The sequence below is a fragment of the Botryllus schlosseri genome, chromosome 7 (genome assembly GCF_051294905.1).
Source record: "Botryllus schlosseri isolate E-star chromosome 7, Bs_hap1, whole genome shotgun sequence".
NCBI classification, from domain to species: Eukaryota; Metazoa; Chordata; class Ascidiacea; order Stolidobranchia; family Styelidae; genus Botryllus; species Botryllus schlosseri.
In genome coordinates, this window is record NC_137242.1 from 11,524,891 (window position 1) to 11,548,763 (window position 23,873).

Genomic DNA, 23,873 nt, shown 5'->3' on the forward strand with positions numbered 1-23,873 from the left:
GGTTGTGTTTGTCCAGTCTGAAATCGTCGAATAGCAATATTTTGTGAACTTGATGAAACTTCGAGAAGTTAGGCTTGGTGACACTGTAGATCTCGTGCCTGCTGTCTTCAATGATTTGTTGGAAAAATGTGTTTCCCGAGTCAACAGCGGCCCATATATCGCCTACTAAGGTTATGCTACGCCACGGCAATGACATCAGTAATATTCTGTGTCTTCGACATGAAAATCGTTGTATAAGTGTCGTGTTCAGTAGGTATAATAGTCACGTTACGACATGAACAGTAGACAAGGTTATAGTGGTAGAAAGAAATTTAACGCAAAGACCAAGTTTGTTTTGAGGTTTTTTAAGACTTTTTTTTAAAAGATAGTCGTAAAAATAGCATAAAAATTGAACATACTGTTATTGCTCCGTTCAGCATCAAGTCGAGTAAAATTCCTGCAAGTCTTCCTTAAGGAAATTGAAGTAACTATACGATGCTTTTCGCGTGTTATACTTGGACGTATTCGGCGTTTTTGTATACCGTTATTGGAATTTGGAAATGGTTAAATCTCATTAATCTCGATCAGTGCCGGGGTGCACCCCCCTCCCTTAAGTGGACGATGTGGATTTAGAAAGGACATAAACAGTTGATAGGGAAATATGAGGGGCGAAGGGGGTGCCAAAAAAATTGCGTGGTGGTATAAACGATGCAGTAGGTCTCATAGCAGTGGCTCTCAATACCTCTCAGTTCTCGTTTCAAATTGACTTTTGAAAAATTGATCAAATTTCCTAATTTCCTAGTTCCCCTGAATCGCGACATGCGCGAACATAGTTTCAAGTTCAAATAAAATATCTCAGAAATGTGGGAGTCAATCCCTAAATTCGATTTTCGTGTTGATGGCCGCCAACACACGCCAATTTAATGATGTAGACCGCCGCAGAGTTTCGATCTACGGTCGCAGGTTGGACGCCCCTTATAAAGCCTTATTGTAGTAGGCCTAACGAATTTTCTGCGTGTCTCGATTATTGGCTAGGCCTACCTATCAACACAGTGAGCTCGGACGTGTACTGCACAATGTGCATTGTACATTGAACAAACTATCCACAGGAAATCGCGATAAGCGCGAATAAATATTTTGTTACCAGAAATTCAACACACATTACGTACATATTAACACTTTGACTGCCAACAATCCTAAATATAGGATTTTACTCAGTCCCATAAAGTGCCAGCGATCCTATATTTAGGATATTTTTGAAATGAGTACAGTAAAGTCCGGAATTGGTTCTATCCCCGGATTACGGCTGTATCCGAGGCTACTGAATAGGCTTGTCATAAAACACCATTTTCGGTGCCGGAAGTATTTTTTTTAAATCACATTTGCATACAATAGGTCAACCTTTTTTGGTTTGGCCACTAGGTGACTTTTCATAAAATGAGCAGCAAAAAAATGAATTATTTTTATAATTCCTTAATGTTGAAAATTTTTTTTTTCTTCATAAGTTGCGCAAGGTTTTCACTTATCAGCATGCCCGATTCCAGCCAAATATCCAGCTATGCGAAAATTCATTGTTTGCTGGCGGTTACCGGCAATTTCCATAATAGGCCTTGGCAGCTTAAGTGTTAAGAGATCGCTCTGGTGCTGCCTGTATCCACCATTATAGCATTTGTCAAACACTCTTGGACCATGATGGCCCATACTTTCAGAACCCCTGCCTTAAAAGAAAGAAAAATGGCATTACAGCAGCTTATTGCAAATGCGAATCTGTAATGATAGTGGGCCTATGTACTCGTCGACTACCTACATGTAGCGTATTTCGCTCTTGATGCTGTGTGATTGCGGGTCAAGCTCACAGCAAAGAGTCACTAAATATTATCGAACAGAAAACTGGATGTTTAGAGCAAACTTTTGTAACAAAGCGGGTAAAATATTTGAGATTGTCAAGGTGCATGCTTGATTAGTGTCGATTTGTTTATGCTGCCGGCGCCATGCCTAGAGTGGCCCGCAGTTAAAATGCACTAAATTTCAACTAAAGATGCTACATTAACGTGAAAATTCCCAGTATATGAAAAAGGTTCAGTGCAGAACATACCAAGATTGTTTGTGAACGTGAACCTCTTTAATTTCCGACGTTCACACACAGAACGCGAACGTGAACCTCGCGTTCACATCTTACCTATAGTTGCAACGCTGAAGCAATGGCAAGCAGCTTTCTCGCTACACAAGACAGATCGGTCAAATTGATCATCGTATTTATTCAAACATGCAATGGAACAATAACCGAGCAACGCTTAAAACAAAGTTATGTACATAGTTGATAAAATATGTACAAATGGCTTTAGTAGCAACACTGGTCGAAAGATATCTGGCTGGTGGGACTTCCAAAATCCAGTCCATATAGCGTATAATATATACAAGAACTTGACACACCCGCTGTACAATGAAAAGGATAGTCGTACGTAAAATTGGTCCCGTACGCAAATACCAGCAGCTTCACTATCATACAAAACAGTCACAGCGACGAAGCCTTGCTTCCACTCTATATAGGCAAGAATACAGCAGATGATACATAAAATATACTATACTACATTGAGAATAAAATTAATAAAACAGCCCACGTCCATCGGTTTTCTGTCCGCGTGAAACCGACTATGTTCGGGACTAATGTTGTGGCGTTATTGGACCCCGATATAGCTCTCTAGTGTTGATGATCGTGACATTAACTTCGCGCATGGCATCTCTGGCTGCCCGTATCTTTCTTCTCATTTCCAATTCCAATTGCCGACCGCTCTCGTTCAAGCGACGGGCGTCTCTCTGAGCTTGCGAAGAATACCAGTCGAAGGCTCGCATTCTGGTGTAGGACTGAAATGGGAATTTAACGTGGAATAGTAGGAAGTTAACATAGTCCAATTCAAAGTTTACAACAAAGCACGGGTCACAGAAAGGAGATTGTGGTGTCTGGAGTCGTAACTGATGATACCCATATACACGGAATGTCGTTACAGGCGCAGATGTGACCACCGGACAGGAACGAAGTACTTATGCTTTCTCAAGAGTAGGAGTGGGCAATTAGTTTTATCCGCGGGCCAAATGAGAAGTAAAATATACGTTGGCTGGCCGAGTGAAAATCTTAGCTGTAATCTCCAGCGTATTTTACTTTCATTTCTAAATTACATTGTTACTAAATGCTGCTCAGTGAATGTGTTGATGTCAGGTAATGAGAAAGTGACGGTTAATTAAAAAAATATCTATTTGCCGTCATGATTCGAAACAATGTTAAACGTTATACATTTTGAACTCTAAAAACCCTATCCACGTTCTTCTATTAAGACACTAAATTCGTGGTTCTCAAACTTTTTTAGCTCCGCTCCCCTTTATGATAGTGAAATATGTAGCGCCCCTTATCATGATAACACAAAATATTAAAAAGAGCAACCAAAGTGCTAGCAATCCCAACGGATAGTTTGATGGTATGGAAGGCTATGACTGTTGATGAGAGAATTATGAAATATCAAAGTCGGACAATAACAGACAGAGCTACAACTATGGGCAGGGGTAAAATGCGCATAGCGCGAAAAAAAATCATTTAACGCCGACTTCGCGCCCCCTTCAGTTGTTAAATAGCCTTGATGTTGAGCGAAGCTTGTAGTTTTTCTGAAATTCGCCGTCCCTTGACCGAGTTCCGACTTCGTGTTTTTGTCAAGACCGACTTTAATTAAAATCCTTAATCTCGCCGAAATGCTTGGCACAAACTAAAAGGACAGGTTTAATCCCGACTCCAGTACACAAATATTTAGTGCTCCAAACCTTCTTTGAATTTTAGCTTTTGCCTTTCTTTTTTTGACATGTCCGTTCAGCATTTATGGGTGATAGATATGGTGAATCATATAGTAATTGCGAGCACTGATTGATTTGTTTTACGAATTAAGGATTCAGAAACGTATCACGTAACAATTTGAAACACACATCGCATAATGCGTAACGTGTCAATGACAACAAAGAGGGTTTGAAGTAATAAACCATACGGAAGAGCGACTTTAATTGCTGCTCTTACTTTGCTACTTTTGACTTTATTTTGAATCTGGATTACGCATACGAGGTACGTAGGCAGCATAATCCTGGTATATTAATGAACAGGCTTCGAAGTAAACGAATTTCCTTTTCAGTTGGTACCACCAAAAGCAGGTTTTACGTTTTCAATTTCAAGCAACCTCTCGCGGGCCGCACAGAATAAGCTTCGCGGGCCGCACTTTGCCCATGTCTGCTCAAGAGTATTCAATTAGGTTGGCTTACTTGCACTGCTAACTCAATTGGTTATGTTTTTTCGACTATTACTTTCATTTTTAATCAACAGTTTTAGGCAAAATTAGTAGCTTTTGCTGTGAAAATCTACTCAGTAATTACGAGAGTATCCGCCTTTGATCGGCGACAAAGAGTACGCCGCCTCTCGGGCGAATCTACTTCTTAAAACAACTTACTTCAGTACTTTTCAAACCTTCATGTTTTAATTCCACTTGAACAAGTTTGACATGTCTGGGAAATCGCCGCTTCCACTTCGGTACCAACGATGACTACATTGGTCACCTTTTGCTGATAACACTCAAGTTATAAGTAACTTTCTTCTTAGTTGCAGATATAAGTAGAGATTTTAATAACGCGACAACTCTAACTGAAGTTAAACTAGAAAACTTAACTTATGAGACATAGTAGAATGAGCAAGTACTTTGAGGAAGTAGATAGACACGAGGGATCGCAGATGGTCTCTTTGTTTGGCCTCGACATTTTCAAATTCATCATAGCGACAACCGGAGTGCGAGCATTGGTCGCAAAATGGATGTAGTAATTTCAGAGCTTATGTTGCCTCCGTAGCAATAGTGGGGCCTCATTAGAGTGATATAAATCTACCAAAATAACACTTTTACAAAGATTAGGTTGTTTGTACCAAAGTAATTTGGGCAAATAGATGAAAGATTCGAGTAACTTTCGTAATTGAGCGAATATGGGGCAAAGATATGAGTAACTTACGTAAATGAGCGAACATGGGGAAGATTTAACTTGCGCTATTCGATGAACATTAATTTGATGTAACCAAGCTATTGAAGATTAGACTCGCGTAGAAGATGCTATACCCAGTGTGGAACACTACTTGCAACATTGTCACAATGCCCTTATACTAAATATTCGTCCTTATTTTGAAGGACAATATCTGAAAGTATTTTGTCCTTGCCTTGCTTTCAAGATTTGTCCTTATTTTTGATCTGAGCCCTTATTTTGTTATGTTCAGCAATTCAAAAACTTCTACTCTTCCCCTCTGATATGATTTTCGCGGCTCTTCTCTAACATTATAACTCGACATGATGCCACATTACATAACACATTTTAGACACGGTGTCTCACTTGCATTGAGATTGTGGGCGAATTCATTGACGTCGGGAGAAATGCAAGAACACCTGGAACCAAGAAGCCATACAAAATTAGCCCAGGGTAGCCTACTTCAAATAACACACCCAAAAGCACAAGTGCAGGATTACGAAACTTGAATATTTCGACTGCTATCGACTTTGGATCCATGCCGATGCCACTCGTAACCTGACTATGCATGTGACATAGTATAAGTCGCGCCAATCAACTTAATACTTCGTTTCTAGGCACATTGGGTCAGGATGATCAACGGCGATAGCGTTATGTCCGAGACTCACCATGTCTTCAGCTTGAACCGACTTATCTTCGGTACCCACGCCGGTACTCGATGTTTCGGACGCGCTTTCGCCTCGCGTTTCCTACAAGCGAAAGGCAGGTTCGTTCAAGAGCTGTCACATGGGAAAAACCAGTCCCTCAAGCCACATACCTTCCGGCGAAGCTCCTCATTTTCCATCTCCAGCTTGTCGGCTCTGGCTCTCTCGTGTTCCGCTTCTTCCTTCGCCTTTGCTAGTTCGTCGCCTTGCCGTTCTCTTTTCTCCGCTAACAATCTCTGGATCTGTGCGAAGAAGAAAGACTTATCCACTTTGCTTTGTTCCGCGATTACTGCCGCCAATATCTCAGCGATTTTGTGAAGGAAAATTACGGATTGGTAATAATTGAAATTTCTTTATTCGGGTTGGATCACGACGAGCTTGAAAATCGATATATGTATTGGTAGCTGCTGCACTAACTGCTGCACTAAATAGAGTTGATAAACATAATTTCCTATCGTAAATTCACCATAGCCACAGTGTCGCAACCATGCGCATTTGGAAACTGCTGGCACACGTATAGCACAACCAGTGGCGGCTCGTGACAATATCGGGTGGTGGGGCAAGGGCTGCAAGCGACTTTTTATCAAGATGACGTCACAATGGCGTTTTCCAACGTAAACAAGTAACTTAATGATGGTACGGTAACATGAATTTCCCGGCAACAGTGATTTTAACGTATGTGCCACGAGAGGTCCGCAGGTGAGCTGTGACTTGAAGTGTGGTAACTGCGTAAACGGCGTACGGAACAAAGATTCAACACGGTTCATGTTCGCATTAGACCTGACTAATTATCTGCAGAAATGGAAATGACTATAACTCGAGAGATAGCGTAAGCCTAATTGGAAAGGTCAACGAATTCGGACAGATACGCAATTGTTATCTCATAGATTGGGCCTGTCCTATTGAATCCAAAACATCATTGTAAAGGACTAAGAATAGCAGCCTCGGAAATTTGGTCTCGGTACAGCATAAGAGATTTTGGCCTTGAAACTGGAGACTGTAACACGACACATACGTTTTTATTACTGTCTTATAGGTCTGCTGCGAAATCGCCTTTGAAAAATATATTACCGAATAAATACGTGGATGAAAGCCTTAAACTTGGTACACTGTTACATGACATTATCGAGAAGTGGCCTCATGGCCCTTTTCGGTATGGTACACTGTCGAAATTAATGCGAACAGACCAACACCGAATTTTGCGTAAAATTTACTGAGGAATAGGCTGATCAAGTGACGAGGGGTTGTACGCAAATGGCTTGAAGGCCACAATTTCACGGTGAAATTGACATTGGAGAATATACGATCAAAGTAAATATTTGAATGCAAACTGAGAATGATATCATCATCTCACTTAACGTTACCGCAGATACACCGGCTTTTGCGTGAAATCCGCAATGTGTTGTAGGCTAAAGTGTCAGATCGGAGCACATCTTTACCATACTCGACCTTGATAACGAAATTACTGCCCTAATCATTGAGTGTCAACCTTGAGACTTGGCACAGCGTTCGATACTAAAATCAAGACATACCGTGCAAAAGCTTATGACGGATCTAGGTAAGGAGCATCGTTAAAATCAATAGAGACCAATACCGGCTTTGCGTATAATCTGTTAGCGATAAATGACGAGTCAGCTCTCACTCGAATTAGGAAACGAAATTACCACTAACACAGTTCAGTGACAAACTTAAAACTTGGTACAGCGTTCGATACTAACATTAAGACTTACCGTGCCAAATGTCATAACCGATCTCAGTATTGAACACCGTCAAAACCAATGGATACCAATACCGGCTTTTGAGTAAAATCTGTTTGCGATACATGACGGATCAGCACACACTCAACTTCGGAAACGGAATTACTACCCTAAACTTTAAGTAGAAACCCTGAAACTTGGGGCAGTGTTAAATACCACCATCACGCCATGACATAACAAGTTTCAAGAGTTTTCATGGTGTGAAACCCCATTAAAATCGACCTATACCAACAAAGGTCGACTAAACGCATATGACGGTAACAGAGTTCAGCTATAGATACGATTGTTACATCACACCTTAAGGGCACAGAGCTATCGTGCCCCGGTTGCTCGGTAATTTTATGAATAGGAGAGAGTAAATCACCGTTTCTTTATTATGTGCGGTTTTGAGAGAATAGACAGTGAAAGCTTGTTATGAGCGCTACCGGGGCAAGCCCCGGCTAGGCATTCGCAAAGCGAAAACACAGAAGAGAATTTGATTTTCGCAGACTTCGCTATATATGGGCATTTACAAGCGAAAGGACAAGAAGTATACGATTTTCGCTGTGATTTCGGTTTATATAGATAGGTGTGCGTCTATAAATGGTAAAGAATTGTTATTGAACAGAATTTTAGGTGGGGCAATGCCCCAGTTGCCCTATAGGACGAGCCGCCACTGAGCACAACTAGCCTTTCAGCGCCGGTTAGGGATATGAAAATATGAATTTAGAAAAATATCCGTAGATCGGCTTGGGATGTGTCGTTCTAAACTACTCTTGTATCTACTTCTGTACTTATTGCGTACGTTCTTGACCTGAATTCGGTCCGCTGCCGAGACATACACTTCTACTAATTTGACCAAAGTCTGAACCTGCTGCGGCGGCGACCGCTGCATACCGGTCGTAATTGGCAAACTACGTAATTGGAGCCGTTTGATGCTACGACTGACGCAGTTCAGTATGCTCAGAAATTATTTTGAATATTAGATGTACACTGTTTCGAAAAAACGCTTGCGACAATAACACTGAATAGGCTTACAGGAAATTTTACACATTACTGACACGGAGCTGTACCTCGATCAAGCGTTTGCACGAGACAATGAGGTCACTAGAAACTTTTCAGTACTATTGTGTTTATGGAAACAACCAAGTCTGCTGAAATCATACCAACCATTAAATCAAATAAGTATTTTCCCGCTCATATCAATCGTTGTAAAAATACCATACTATTGTGGGGTGCTTATGCTATGATGCCAGCAATTTCTCACCTCCTTGTCATATTGCTCCTGTTGAGCCTTCTTCATTTCTTCATTCAACTTCAGCTCTTTAGTCAAATAGTCAACCTGAAAAGCAATGATGCGATACAAGATTCAATACTTCAAATTACACATAAAGAATGGAGTTTGCTTCCCGAAAAGAAGACGTTGTAATCTAAATTGCGAGGTTGCGACGAAAACTGCAGCGTCGACGATGGCGTTTAGAAACAAGTTTTTATTCTGCTGCATCAATCACAGTTGACAAAGTCAAAATTGGTGCATGGATGTTGACTAATATTAGCAGGTAAAAGACATTTTTTACGATAGACGTCACGTCAACGTCACGTTAAAAGACATTGCCGGCGTGCTGATGTCGGCGTGCTGATATCCAATCATGAAATTTACGAGAAAAATTGCCAAAAAACGCATGCCATACCTTTTGCATCACAGTATAGTCACTGAATATATATTTTGAAGATTGCCACTATTTTAATGCCATCAGTCTTTTGGCGATTGCCGCGAAGATGTATTTTGTAATATCGATTGCGCAGACGTCTGCGATAAACTGCAAAAGTCACGTGGACTCTTGACAAAATGACTTTTTTGACTTAACTCAGTATTTCTCTTACTTTGCTATCCTACTACCATTCAAAGTACTTTTTACATGTACTACAACTGGCTATTTCTACTTCTCGTTGAGTAAAAAGCTTTCGGCAATATTATTCTTTTATTCATTTTGTCCCCCTCTCGATAGAAAGCATGTCACTCATGCCTGACTTGATATTCTGTCTCATTTTCATCGATAACATTATCATCGGCTTACTTGGCCCTATGATACGTCAATATGCAGGTCGCCGGAGAACACCCATTAAAAGTTGCATTGTACTAGCGGACAGCGTGCGACACGAGAGGTTAGTAAAAAGCGACTTCGTACATAGCGACATGCAAAGGGAGCGGCTATTCGTTGGCAACAGTAGCGCACGCGATTCCTACCTGCTCCATGTAGCACTCTGCCAAGTCTTTGGACATCGCTTGTTCAAGGGCGAGAGCGTCCGCTAACTCTTGGATCTGAGCAGACGGAACGGAACATGCGAGAGAAGATAAATCGCGTGAAATGAAGGACTTGAGCCACCGTACAGCAAGCATCATGCAATCAGATAAGTGCAGTGTTGGATCTGTGTTTCGCCATGGACTTCAAGCGACAAAGAGTGCGGAATAGCATTCGGCGTTTGAATATATCATTCACGTATAACATAACACTAGCACAACTTGGAAATTTCTCACGCGTAACTACGTACTTTTTAGACTTTGTAATTTGTAGTAGAAAATAGAAAAGTATGTATCGAAACCAACATAACCTACCAACACCAGAGAACGGGATACATTGGAAGAGAATAATAAATAGCTACTGCTGTTAGGGATGCAGCGAGCTGACCATAATTCGCGCAATGTGAAAGAGTCAGTTCCGCAATCCTTGTTACAACACGTGTGATTCGTTCCTGGTTACATCACACGCTGAGTCGCCTCCTTGAGTATAGTTAGATCATATTTAAAGCAAAATCCTCCTTCAGAAAGAGTCATGCCACATAACACAAGCACGAACGATCCCGCTGTGCAAAGCATGCAATGGACCACCACCACCATGCGTTACAGCTAACGTACCTTCGCCTCAAGGTCTTTCTTGTCCTTTTCCAAAGTGCCGATTATCGCATTCATATTTTTCATTTTGCTTTCTACTTCTTCCAAGGAGTCTTGTAATCTGCACTTCTCCTTCGCCAAAGCGTCTGCGTCGTGACGAGCATCAAGTAAACGCTGGTCCAAGACAGCGTTCTGAAGCGTAAAAGGGGATCATTATCGAAAGACAAATGGACAGAGACGCGTAACTGGAAGGTTACCAGAAATTTTAGCATGTGACACAACGAGAGACGACAGGTGATAATGTGACTTATTCATCCCAAAGCTGACCCTGATCCCCCAAATCAACCCTTACCCTAATACCAAACCAGTTAAAACACTAAATGTAACCCTAACTTTAACGCACATACTGTTTTGACACTTTCTCATTGCTCATATGCCCACGAACCATTAGAAATCGTATCCAATAAAATGGAGGCTATATGTGCCAGGATGTAAGATACAGAGAAATGTACCGTAGATTACATGACCACTGATTTGAATTTAGAATTGGGAAAAATAATTGGATTTCGAGGATTCTCATATAGGCCTGGAATTTGCAATGTTCCCAGTTTTGAGTAATTTGTAGGAAATACCGAACTTTATCATCATCAAATCCAAATCCTGACCCAGATGTGAGTTTCTATTTCTTCCAATCCACGAGTTCAAATACGCAAATGACCCGAATTTTGAAAAGTCGCATCGGAACTCGTGGATTGGAAGAAATTGAAACTCGCATCCAGGTCTGGCTTTGGATTTCATGATGATGAACTTCGGTATTTCCCGCAAATTACTTAGCCAAGTTGACATATTTTAGGGCACGTGAAACCCTTTGATTACAATGATTCTTTAATTTCATTGACAAAGAAAACACAGAATTTCGAAAACGATGCTGCCAGAACAAATCATGCGAGCAAGTTGGAAAAACTGGTTCCATGGTCCACGTCTCTACTCTCTTTACACAATCTTTCACAAGAAGCCAATGGCGAATCGGTTCCGAAATTTCACAGAACAACTAAAGCTGCCTACCTCGCCTCCAAGATTTCTTTTCCGAGATTCCAAGTCCGATATTTTGCAATCCGCCTTATCAAGCCGATTCTCCAGTTCATCCATCTTTTCCTTCATCCTGACTTTCTCGTCGGTGAGCGAATTCGCCAGATCTTGGGCTCTTTCCAGCTCTTTTTTCAACTCATCATTCTAAAAGGCACCGACATTGATGTATTTGGTTATAAAGAGTATCGCATATCCCTCCCCGGCAAATTTATATACGTTTCTGACTGTGGCGGGATTAATGGTAATAATCGTTACATTTTCATCCGCTTGATAAACAGACTGGACGATGCCACGCATAAGACACTATGATACGATGTAAATGCGGTCGGCGGATTGTCTGGTTGTAAGACGGAGCATCCTACGCCGTAGCACAATAGCTTTATTGATTAACGACAAGATGAACGGTTTTATGACAGATACGCAGTTGCATTCATTAGTTCAAATCACCTGTTGACGCAGTTCGACCCCAGTTTTATCTTTTCGGCTACGTTCTGCAGCCAACTCCTCTTCTTTAGATTCCAGTTCCGATTCGAGCTTCGCGTTTTCTTGTTGAAGATGAGCGCCACTTTTGCGTTCTCGCACCAGTGCTACAGTAAGTTCCTCAATCTGGAAGCGAAATATAAAATAAGATTACGAGACTCCTAGATATACTAAATATCTCTGAGTGTAGCTTATATGTGCAGATGTGTAGAGCGAATGGTCCGTGGTTCTCAATACAGAGGGTGATGAGTCGCTTGCCACCATCATCTGTTTCCTAATGGCGATATAGGGTGAGACTAAAACTACAAAACTCAGATATATGAAGACATACGATAACAACGTACGACCAGTGCCCATATTTCTACCGATATATTAAAATTGGCAGTGGTCACCGATCTACGGAGTTCAAGCATTACGTCCCTATCACGTTTAGCGGGATTTTCATGACCGCTGTGCGTGAACTAGAGGTCGACCGATATTGATTTTTGCCGGCCGATACCGATTATTTATCGACATACTCACAAGGCCGATAACCGGTATTATAGGCCGATATTAATATGGAAGGAGCAGAGAACCATTTCACCGAAAACATATTAGGCATTAGGCGATATCAGGCAAGATCGCACTTGCACATGCCACAGAAATCTGAGCAACAAACGGAAAAACTGAAATCAAAAAGAATTATCGCTTAATTGTGCACACCCATTAAAATTTTGGATAACCCTAAAAGCAAAACGTGATACAGAATTGCAGATCAGTCCAGTAGAAGTACATTGTATTGCAGGAAACATAGTTTCTCTGCATGTTCATCCAGGTAAACTCGTCCTTCAAGGGTAAACTGTCACGTATCGCCCTTTGCGTCGGATATTTTCGAGATTGATTGCACGGAGCATTGAATTTCCAATATTTTTGAATTTTTTATGTATAAAATATCGGCCGCGATATCGGCCTTCGCCTTTACCGCTATCGATAATCGGGAAAGTTCCAAATATCGGTCTCGATAATCAGTCGACGTCTACCTTGAACCCGAAGGCCTGTCCTATAATTTGCATTGGTCAGAAGTATAACGACATAAAGACCGCCACAACCCGCTTGCAATTAACATCACACGCATTTCGATATCATATTGCGCTTCTTCCCATGCAATTGCTATATCCTCAGTGTCCAATTATACGTAGGATTGAATATGTCTTACATTTTCGTGGGGTGTGACGTTGCACGCGGTCCACAGGAATCGGATTTTGGGTAAAACCAACTTCCCCTATGCCTGGCCGCTTAGGCGTACCGACATTATCATACAGAGGTGACGAAAGTGATCATCGATACAAACGCAGAAGTATCGTCTTAGAATTCTACTTAAGTACAAGTAGGCTACAGCAGAGATTTCCAAGTAAGTATGGAAAAGTGAGTTGTTGTTTTTGTTGTTTATTAAAAGAAAAACTTGGCGCTTATCACCTGTTGGTCCTTTGCACCACGAGAGAAGTAAGTATTCTATGCCTAGTTTTGCCACAAAAAAACTGAAAACTGTTGAGTAGACGAGGAAGTATTCTATAAATAACCACTCTGGTGGTCCAAGAAGGCAAAACCGACAGGGTTACTCCGAAAAACATTATGTACTTCATTACTGGTCACACCTGCTATAAAAAGACTCAACGTCGATAAATGCACTTTCGCGCTCAATCCCAACCTGCTGCTCCAAGTCCTTCTTGTTCCGCTTCATTTTTTCGTACCTCCTCTCAGCGGAAATCAATTGATTCTGAAGATCTTCAATAGTATCATTCATCCTTGTCTGACGCTGTTTCTCCTTCTCCAGCTTCTTCTCGAGTTCCTGCAATCGCCGTTTCAACGAGGACATCTCCTCTTCAGATTCCCTAAACACGCAGCGCATAACTACGATCGGCTTGGCGGAAGAGACTACAGGCAAAATCGTATGTACGCCATCGTTTCATTGTAAGTATCAAGTGTTCGATCCGGGTACGTGTATACTTTGTGCAGCATGAAGTAACAGTTTTAGCCGCCGAACTTGGAATTATTCTAATCGATACAAGCGCATAAACGCTCTGAGATGATTCGAGATTTACGGTGCTCCAGGAAGCCACGGAATACGAATTCGATAGCTGATGCTAAAGAATAAGTAATTTTTGAATTCGCAGGAGAGGTGAATTGTTCCAACGAACCGGTGTTGTCGATATTTGAGTGATAACCAGATGTGGTCAAAGTAACCCGCGTTGGTGTTAAGTAGAATTGTGGTTAGCTTCGTAAATTGCTACAAGTAAAGAAGCGATTTCCAATGGCGTAAAAACGTATGGTTTCTAGTTCAAGTATCGTCTACAAAACTGAAACTTGTTAAGTTGGTCAAAAATCATAACCACTCGAGATGGTAGTGCACAGGTACGCAGAAACTACATGAGCACTCCGAAAAATTAGAAATACTTTGTTACTGACCACTGAGCACGTCTGGTGATAACCAGTTTTTTAGATTCCGTCAAAAATAGCGCTGTGGAAGTCGCAGGTAAACATACTCGGTCTTTTCTTTTAGTAGTTTATTGAGTCGGTCCATTTCCTCCTCGACCGCGCCTTTTTCCGATTCTCCCATTACCAGGTTCTTCTTGGTTCTTTCCAATCTCGCCTGCAAGACCGCGATCTTGCGATCTTTCTCGTCGCGCTCTCGTCTGGCTTCGTCCAGTCCGGATTTCAGAAGGTCTGCTTTCCTCTGGAAGAAGTCAATGGCCATAATGTAAGATGTACGGACGAAATAGCAATCGCCCCAACTAAAAGTTAATCTTGCATACAATTCATTTTCGAAGGAGGGTGGGTTCGGAGAATCTACGAGACCACCAATAAATGTTGAGATATCGATAGGCGGTCCGTACTTATCGTTGGTAGTTAAGTAGAAGTAGATATTGCGTCGTAAAATTCTGCTCAAATACAAGTACCGATTTCCAAGTAAGTTGAAACGAAGTGTTCTAGCCTAGTTTTGACAAGATCACTGAACGTAGAAGTAGTAGTATAAAGTTATACCACTTAAGTAGTGCAGGTATGCAACACCTACTTTAGTACTTTGCACAAGTTCAAGTATCTGTTTCCGACCGCCTCTGAAGATATCACTTTTTTGGATGAATCTTGTGAAATATTCAATACTAGTCTGCCCTCAAGATTACCGGACCACAATCTGACATATCGACCCCGATCCTATACCGACACCATGCAGTATTTTATGTTATCCTTTCTTTTATCCAGTGCGCATGCCTCTTATTTGCATGCTTTGCATGCTTTGCATTAAAAGATTACTCCAAGTCGTTTCGGCACCCCTCCTGTCTTTTCAGTATATCGCAATCGTGTGTTGTATTGATTTGACAGAAACGTTGTTAAATAATGACATTCAGGAAATGAATATTTGAAATATATACGTTCTTCGGATGTATCATTGGTTTTCTGATATTATGTCTTCCCATCGAGGAGCGTGACGAGTCTTTATCGTCCGAAAATGTGCGTCCATCTCAGTATATAATGTTAAATACCTTCACTACCTCCTCAAGTGGTCATGTTTTCAGATTAGTTTCGCTTCCACTTGAACAGTTTTTGACCCAAAATTACCAACTTCGCTTTTGTGAAGTTGAAAGGAATATTTGGATTGGTTCGTTTCCATGAGTGAAATTAAGAAAGCACAGCCGGGCGAAATCGCTTATGTATCGTGATAACGGTTTATCTTTTACAGAATTACTGTATTGTTAATGCTTTTTGTCTTTCAATTCCGAAACCAGCCCACCTCCCATATACTATACTAAAAGTATGTGAAACATCTACCATTTATAACTACATACTCGAGTACACTTCGAGTCTTTCATTTCCGACTTTTACTTGTAGTTTCGACATGTCTTGGAAATAGCTCCTACTTGCAATCGATGGCGTAACTTCTACGTGAATAGCAATGCCAAATGTTTTGCCCAGCTCTGTATAGCTACCGGTGAACAGGTATGCACTATGCAGTGAAGTATCTATCGATTTACCTTCATCTGTTTCAGCGTTTCCTCATTGCCTTTCTCCCGCTGTCGCAGACTTTGATCGAAATCGCACTGCGTCGAAGAGCTCGACGTGGCCGTGGGTGCCGAACGAGAACTGCGCCGTATCGAATCGGAGGCATCGCTTCTTCTCCTCACCGGCTGAACCGTAGCGGACGATCTCACTTTGGGACGCGCGCCTGGCCCCGTAGTTCTATCGCGCGGCACCGGTAATTTCACCGTGCTTGGAGCGCTTTCCGAAACGGATCTGCGCATTGCCCTGTCGGTACTGTCCGTCTCACCGTCGCCAACGCACATTTTGAATTCGGATTTTTGCCGCTGTGCCGCCCGTCGCTTTTCCGAATCGTTCTCCACGCTAAGCGACCGCCTACGTTTCTCGTCCGGGAATTTGCAGTAGGCTGAAACGACTGCGTTAGCTGCCAGCGGGCTTGCAGCTCCGTCTGCGGCCGTTCTGCTCCCGCCGGTATCGACGGTGTCTACGGATTTGTCGCCAGCAACCCATGATTTGCAAGACAGCGGCGTTTTGGACCTTCCGAAACTTGTCTTCTCATCGCTCGACAGAAGCATGTTGTCGTCGTCGAAAATAGACATAGACCGATTGGGTGGATAGCGTTCGAATCCACCTTTACTCGTCACGGTAACGGTCGGGCCGTTGGAAACCGTCTCCCTTTCGAAAGCCTTCTTCAGATTCTCCACCGATTTGGACCTGCAAGATTGGTCGTTGTTTCGCCGCCAATTAGGCGATCCCGCGCTCGCATTGTTTTTGTCACGCGTAGGCTGGAAGCCTGTGGTGTTATCGGGCATGTCTGGTACGTTCTTGGGGTATTTCTGGGATGTACTGTTGACGGAACGGTTATTTTTGTCGCGCTTTGGCCAGAAGCCATTGCTGTTATCGGAAACGTCTGGGACAATCTTGGGGTCTTGCTGGGAGTTGTTTTTGAAGGAACGCGTGGGACTCGTTTTTTGTGACGATAGATTAGGCGTGCAGCTTTTGCTTTGTCTCAAATCCAACACGGGAAGGGTGCTTACGGGTTGCGCCGACAGAATGATAGGTGAGCGGTTGTTGTTGTTGTTGTTATTATTATCGTTATGATTGTAGCCGTTTTGAAGGACTCCGAACTTTCGTTCGTTGTCCTGGTCGTCTCCTTTAAATGAAAATTGTCCCTTCGCGCTCGAATGTTTAGGTTCGAACCTGCTGCCGGAACTGTCAGACGATGTCGGCGATACGACTGATTTCGGGCCATTGGTTACGACACCCGGGCTGACGTAACCCCTCGGGGAACTGTTGAAGTTTCTACTCGATGGAGGTGGAGTCTGATGCGGTTTCTCCTTTTGTAATACTGTGATGTACTTGTCCAGGGTGCCGGCGAGGTTCATCAGTTGGCGTTGCCACTGTAATAAAGGTTTTTTGTCGTAAATTATTATTTGAAAAGTAAGTTGTTTTGCGTAAAAAACCGTTGAGTAGGGGTAGAAGAAGAGGGAAATACATAATCTAATTCACTTCGATAGCCAAAGCGAGATGAAATTGACTACAAGTCGAGCGGTACGTAAATTATGGAGTGTCATGCTGCGTGAAGCGAAATTGGATCAATAAATCAACCCTCCCAATCATTCCTATTCAATTATTCAAAGACGGACGCAATAGCCGGAGAGTCACGATTACGTAAGTAACAATCTGATTAAATTTAGCAAAAGTGAAGGCAAGGCAATATTACGGATTTCAAAAGATAAGACAATTTGTTTTGATGTAGAATGCGAATTGTTTTGATGTAGAATGCGATAAGGTTTTATCAGTTGACGATATGCTTGAGACAAGGCATCGACTAAGAATTCTTCGAAGACTACCTCGAACTACATTGTGACCAGTTCATTCGCGACAGACTAGAATAATGCTGAATACAATACAATGCATCGGTAGAATCGCTAGTGACTGGATTCGGATCGAGGATGAAGTGGAGTGACCTGTAGATCGTTCGTGCCTGACCTTACGTCAGATAAGAGTGGGTTCAAGATTTTACAAATCCTGTTCATAATTAGAGATTAAAAATCAAAGACTAAATCACCAACAGCTTTCACATCATGCCCGAATCCAATTCCGAATCGAGTAAAAATAGCTTCAAGTTTGTTCGGAAGTAGCACAAAAATTACTGGGAATTTTCTGATCTAGTGCCCTGATCCAAACGAGTCGGAAGTCGACAAATCTGTTATTTCAATTTCCAATCCTAATACATACTCGTATTTGTTATACTTCTCCATGAATAGCTTCTTGGAGGTACAGAACTTCGATATACAATTGAATAGTATATTCATATTGAAAATAGCCCGAATGTTTTCGGCTGTAGTTTGTGTCTTTCCAATTCTCTACTAGTGGCTGACGATTATTCGGGTTCATTTAAATATGAATGTATCCTTCTCCATGAGCTCCCACCTGAACACATATCTTGTGCCGATATCAACATAGGTGGTCAAAGTGGACACAGTTTTTACTAAATTTAAAAAGAAATAGCACCGTATCTTTCTATACTCAATCATAAACAGAAGTAGAGACTGTAAAGACATTAAAACTACTTTGAGCAGAAGTACAAAATGAAGATCGGACAAGTATACTCTAAGTCAGTAGTTCTGAACCTTTTTCACCTCGCGGACCGGCAAAATTTCAAAAAATATCTGGCGGACCGGTAGACTTTCAAAAATTGAAATTAAGTCAAAATGTAAAGTATATGCAACCGTTTTTTGCAAGTATATGGGGCTTGCGAGTGACATTTGAAGGGTTTTGTTCGTGAATAATGATGTTCAATATTGCATACATGTGAATTTACGGTAATGAGGCTGCTAAATCGCGGTAAAATTGCCTTGTCCAGATAATCGTGCTATCAACGAGAGTCGTTTCCAGTCTTTCGCGCCGAAAACGGCGGGTTTAACCGACCACGCCATCTCGTATAATATTCTTCTCGTTGACAGTATCGAGAGAAGAAGCGTTTCAGAGTCGAACCAAGCACATGGTCGTGCTACCTTGCTCATTGCCAACTACCACCAGACGAATACTACTACGAATACAACGCGCCGCACGAAAACACCTGACAACAGCTATACCGGCCATTCACAAAATCCGTGGCGAAAAAACACCTTTTCAAGTTCATTTCGTTGCATGTCATTATTTCGTGACCTACTGTCTGTTATATATTGAACAGATATAGAAATAGCCCATGCTTACAAAACTAAAAGCCGCGCACGATTCCAAATTGGTATTTCTTCCCTGGCAAATTGCCAGGACAGCGAGATTCGGCGTCAGCCATTTAGGCGCCTCTGGACAATTAGACATATAAATATCGAAGTTTTCGGTCAACAAAGCGCAGTCCTTTTCGGCCCTGTTTTTTTCGCTGCCAATTTTTTTGGCAGACCTTTTGGGGTCCCATGTTAGCCTAAACTTGCTGGTGCGTCGTGACGCGCTAATGGCTGAAGTCGAAATGCCTATTTCTCTAAATCATGGGTATTTCCTGGAGAAGGGCACCCAATAAGCAAGACATTGAGTGGCAATAAATCACGCAAGGCGCGAAAATAAATTGGAAAATGTTGGTAAAAAAAGAAAAAAACAGAATGATTTATGATCATCTGCGAAATAATTTTGGACCCCTTCAAGCTCGACCCCTCTCCAATTTGGGGGTTTCGGGTGCCCCAGTTACGGTCTTGCGCAAAATGAATGAATAGAAAACGAACTGCGCGGTTTAGCGAGTCGGCTCATATTTTTCGCTTGCAAGTCGTCAAATGATACGTCTTGAACTTCATGTCAAATCAAACATGTTTCCAGCCCTAATGTTACCTCACGAAGTTTTGAATCTGGAAAATTTGGTGTTTTATTTATTCTATCAATGGACAAGCGTTCAACATATTGCATCTAGAAATTAGGGTATAAAATTGTAATATATCTGGCGGACCGGCAGGAAAGTCGTCGAGGACCGGCGGTTGAGAACCACTGCTCCAAGTAGCTTCAAAGATTAGATTTAATTTCATGGAATACTTTTAGCAGTTGATCGCAGGCGGCTACTTCAGAAATGGGCACGGTGCATCTATATTCCATATGAACCACGCAAAATGAGTGATAACACTACAAATAGCTTTAATATTCGAAATAATATTCAATTGCCGTGGTACAGAGGTATATTATCACAGTTGTCCTGATAATTGAACTCACATAAGTGATTTAAGCATATGCCAAAATTACTTTCTACTTCACAACATCCAAAGTTCCTAATACTGTTTAGTAGAATTTTGGGTAGTCTAAAAAAATAACCATTTGAGTAATTAGTACAAGTAGGCAAGCCTGACTGAGTACTACAAAAATAGTACGTCGTTACTGACCACCAGTTACTATACATACCTTCTGCATATCGTAGGGATTCTGTGGGGCCGTGTCGGCGATTTTTCTCATCCGTCTGATGGTGGCCGAGCCGTCTTCGGTGTCGTCCGAATTTTCACGAGCGAACATATCGCCATTGCGATTCGAGCTACGCCTGTGATCGCGGTAGGCCGACCTCTCCTTCAAGAAGGATATCAAATCCAGAGCGACGTCCAAAATTGTGGCCTTCTCCCGCAGGTTCGCCTCCTGATCGTCGGCCTAAACGTGACAGCGTGCCTAGTCATTTCGAAGTGCCTGTAAATTTACCTTGATACAGGGGATATTTCGCTAAGTCGCCAACACAATCTATCCCATAACAGCGATGCACTCTTATCGGACAATTGCTTACATATTAGATGTTTGTAAGTAAGTTAGCTTAAAACACAACAGTTGAGAAGAAGTGAAGCAATCTTGACTCATAACCAGTAACCACAAGAGTTAGTAAGCACATCTACTTGAGTACTCCAAAAAATACAAATACTTCATTACAGATCACCCCTGGCTACCAATTAATATAATTGTGAAATGAGTAGCAGGACGTTTACCTCTTCGCCTTCCTCTTCGAGTTTCATTAAATACCGGAGCCGGTGATCCAGTTCTCCGATGAAAACGAGCAGCCATTCTTCGTCGTCTACTTCGTCGATAATCCGGGCTACTTCGGCGATGTCTTTTAGCTAAAAGTGGAAGATCGCATGTCTGATTATGATCATTTTCCTGTCGAGTTAACCGCCGCTCTGGGAATGTGAACTGGATGCTTGGTAACTATGCAATGTGATAATATCATCATTCTGACATAGGCAAAGGTTGTCAGTGGTTGCTGGTCAGTGGTCATCAACGAAGTACTTCTTTTTCTTCGGAGTACTCAAGAAGGTTTCATGCCTATTTGCACTATAATTACTAAACTAGTAATGTTTTTACTTCCACTTCTACTGAAGGTTTACATTGGTATAGGTCATCAGACGCTAATACTTAGTTCTTGACTTACTTAGAGGCAATTACTTTTGCTTGTATTTCCGCAGAAAGCTGTGACCTTACTTCCAGTTTACTCGAGTACCAATGATGACTACTTCTGAATATAGGCACAGGCACGATGTATAATCGAACTCTTGACAATCACTAATTATGCGATGCCATATGGCGCCCGCGACATTACAAATATTCTTCATCACCAGAATATTAATTTCACACTCAATTCACAGGGTTCTTGTGATTTTAAGGGCTGGTGATCTGATAGCACCCGGTGGTTGCTATTAGTATTTTGCACGCCACTGGACATGAACCGAATATATAGCGAAGTTTTGACTTTTGCATCAACCGGAAATTTTTTACACCCAATCAGCATCCGCACAATGCAAATACGCAGATCACTATTGAGCGACCTACGCCTATATAGAGGATTCGTTCCAAATCTTAAGTCTTGACGCAAAATCATTAAACCATATAACCATTCAATGAATTCGAACTCTCTTACATAAATTTTCATTCTCCTTTCATCAATCGTTAATTCGTCATGCTAACATTAAGATTGCGGTAAATGCAAAAGGTTTGAAAATAGAATTTTTCGGTCTCTAGTGGAATTTTGATTGTGTTGATTTCATTTGTATGCGGTGCGTCATCATAATCATGATGCATCCGACAATTTGAGTTGGTCTGCAGCAGAGGAAATTGGTCATGACGAGGTAGAAAACATCACGTTGATTACTGGTTGCATCGCTATTGGGATGCGCAACAGTTTTGATCACGTCTGGCATCACAAATCACATACAAACACGAATTTAAAACCCTGGAGCTATTTTTTCGGCCTTGAGCAAAGTGAACTAAAAGCGAAAACATGGTTTCAGACATACAGCGACACGATGTTAAATCATGGTGCCTCGAAAGAAACTTCACTCATACACTTGGTCGTATGTAGCCATCAGGAATGTCACAGGCGAACGCATAACTCGTAAATGGGCAGCCTCAAGGCAAATACAGCACACAGTCAACGAACTCCAATGCTACGGGAAATGAACGGAATTTAGGCTTTACGATGTACTGTAAATATTACAGCGCGCATGCTGCGACAGCAACGCCACTGATGTCGCAGATTATTTACAATCAGCTTACGTTACGAAACAAGCTATAGAATTACACAGCAGTACATCCCTATGACGACATCTAGCCCTGCAGCGTAAATCTATATTCGGGTAATGACAATTTTGGGAATACGCATGTTACGATAGGCTATTACGTTACATCAACACCGTGAGCTGACAGATACAAATGCCACGAAGGTCTGGGTATGCCATAACTAGATGATGATTAATTACAGATACGGACAGGAATTCGAGTCGCGTCATAGAGTTTGCTAGGTGTGACCTACAGTACGATTAACTCGCCTTAACAGACGAGATGCCAATAATAATAGGATACTTGATTATACCATGACCCGTTAATTTGACGAACAATTATCACACGCACGACTGTGGACATATTTTCGAGGATGCAAACCTATTTTTCAGTATACACAAAAGATTCGATTGAAATTCGCAGTGCTTGATGAAGGATGAACAACAACGAGCCACTATTTCACAACGTTAGGGGTCAGGGCAACTTACTAACACTTCTAAGTCTAACCGACGCAAAAACATATGGTAACTGAATTATATTCATATTGAAATAACCCGAATATTTTCCGCTCACATTCATTAGCGATCATCGTCAGCAACTAGTAGAGAATTGGTAACAAACAACATGGCATGTATAGCAGTGTTCACTTGTGTACATTTGTGACGTCATATTTTGTGATACGATTGTTGATATACAACGTTCTTTCTAATTCTCTACTAGTTGCTGACGATTATTCCTGTTGAGTGTCAGTCGAAAATATTCGGGTTCATTTCAATTTGAAAATACTATTTAAATGTATATTGAAGTTATGTACCTCCAAGAAGCATTTCATGGTAAGTAACAGAAATATGTCCCAGGGAATACAAACAGGAGGGTCTAAATAAGTAGCAATCGATCTTTAAATCCATCATAAACCATGCATACCTAGGGCTACAACATATAAAATAAATATATTTCGCACTTACCTCTCTCATTGCCGATATCAATTTCGTTGTAAAATCGTCTTCTCGCATTTTGATGAGCCTCATGATGGAGTCGTGATCTAAAATCACAGTACAACTACAGTTGCAGCGGAATGACCTTCCTGTTACAACAACTATACTACATTTACCGTTTACGCCTTCAAACACATTCAATCATACCACCGCAACAAATCCTATACTACTAGATATTCTTGATTACGTACGAAACGAAAACCCAGGCACACAACGCGCAATCATTCGGAGAACCATCAATTCCGCCTTAGGATGATATCTATGTTATTGAGGCTAGCTATAATTCGTCTTCAAAATAGCATGCCGAGAATGCCTTTGAAACAGGTACCAATTTACCAAGCCTCAATTGGTATGAATGTCTGGACTGTCAATTACCGACGCACGCGCACAATGAAAGACTTGCAAGGGAAAGAAAAATTTGCGGGAAGCGAGTAAT

General features: G+C 41.6%; 1 protein-coding gene across 2 annotated transcripts in view; it reads right to left on the reverse strand.

The window, feature by feature from the left end:
• Window positions 1-2,217: 2,217 nt before the first annotated feature.
• Window positions 2,218-23,873, reverse strand: part of LOC145442201 (uncharacterized) — a 30,135-nt gene continuing 8,479 nt past the window's right edge. The window contains exons 4-17 of one of the 2 annotated variants that reach the window (XM_080320100.1): window positions 23,408-23,484; window positions 20,879-21,007; window positions 20,316-20,552; window positions 15,926-17,329; window positions 14,438-14,628; window positions 13,603-13,786; window positions 11,883-12,041; window positions 11,412-11,579; window positions 10,371-10,538; window positions 9,702-9,776; window positions 8,721-8,795; window positions 5,831-5,959; window positions 5,682-5,762; window positions 2,218-2,844 (exon numbers count right to left, since the gene is read on the reverse strand). In XM_080320100.1, the coding sequence (XP_080176226.1) occupies window positions 2,644-2,844; window positions 5,682-5,762; window positions 5,831-5,959; window positions 8,721-8,795; window positions 9,702-9,776; window positions 10,371-10,538; window positions 11,412-11,579; window positions 11,883-12,041; window positions 13,603-13,786; window positions 14,438-14,628; window positions 15,926-17,329; window positions 20,316-20,552; window positions 20,879-21,007; window positions 23,408-23,484 (3,278 nt within the window). In that variant the 3' untranslated portion in view covers window positions 2,218-2,643. The remainder of the gene's footprint in view (window positions 2,845-5,681; window positions 5,763-5,830; window positions 5,960-8,720; window positions 8,796-9,701; window positions 9,777-10,370; window positions 10,539-11,411; window positions 11,580-11,882; window positions 12,042-13,602; window positions 13,787-14,437; window positions 14,629-15,925; window positions 17,330-20,315; window positions 20,553-20,878; window positions 21,008-23,407; window positions 23,485-23,873) is intronic. The other variant, XM_080320101.1, reaches the window with a different exon arrangement.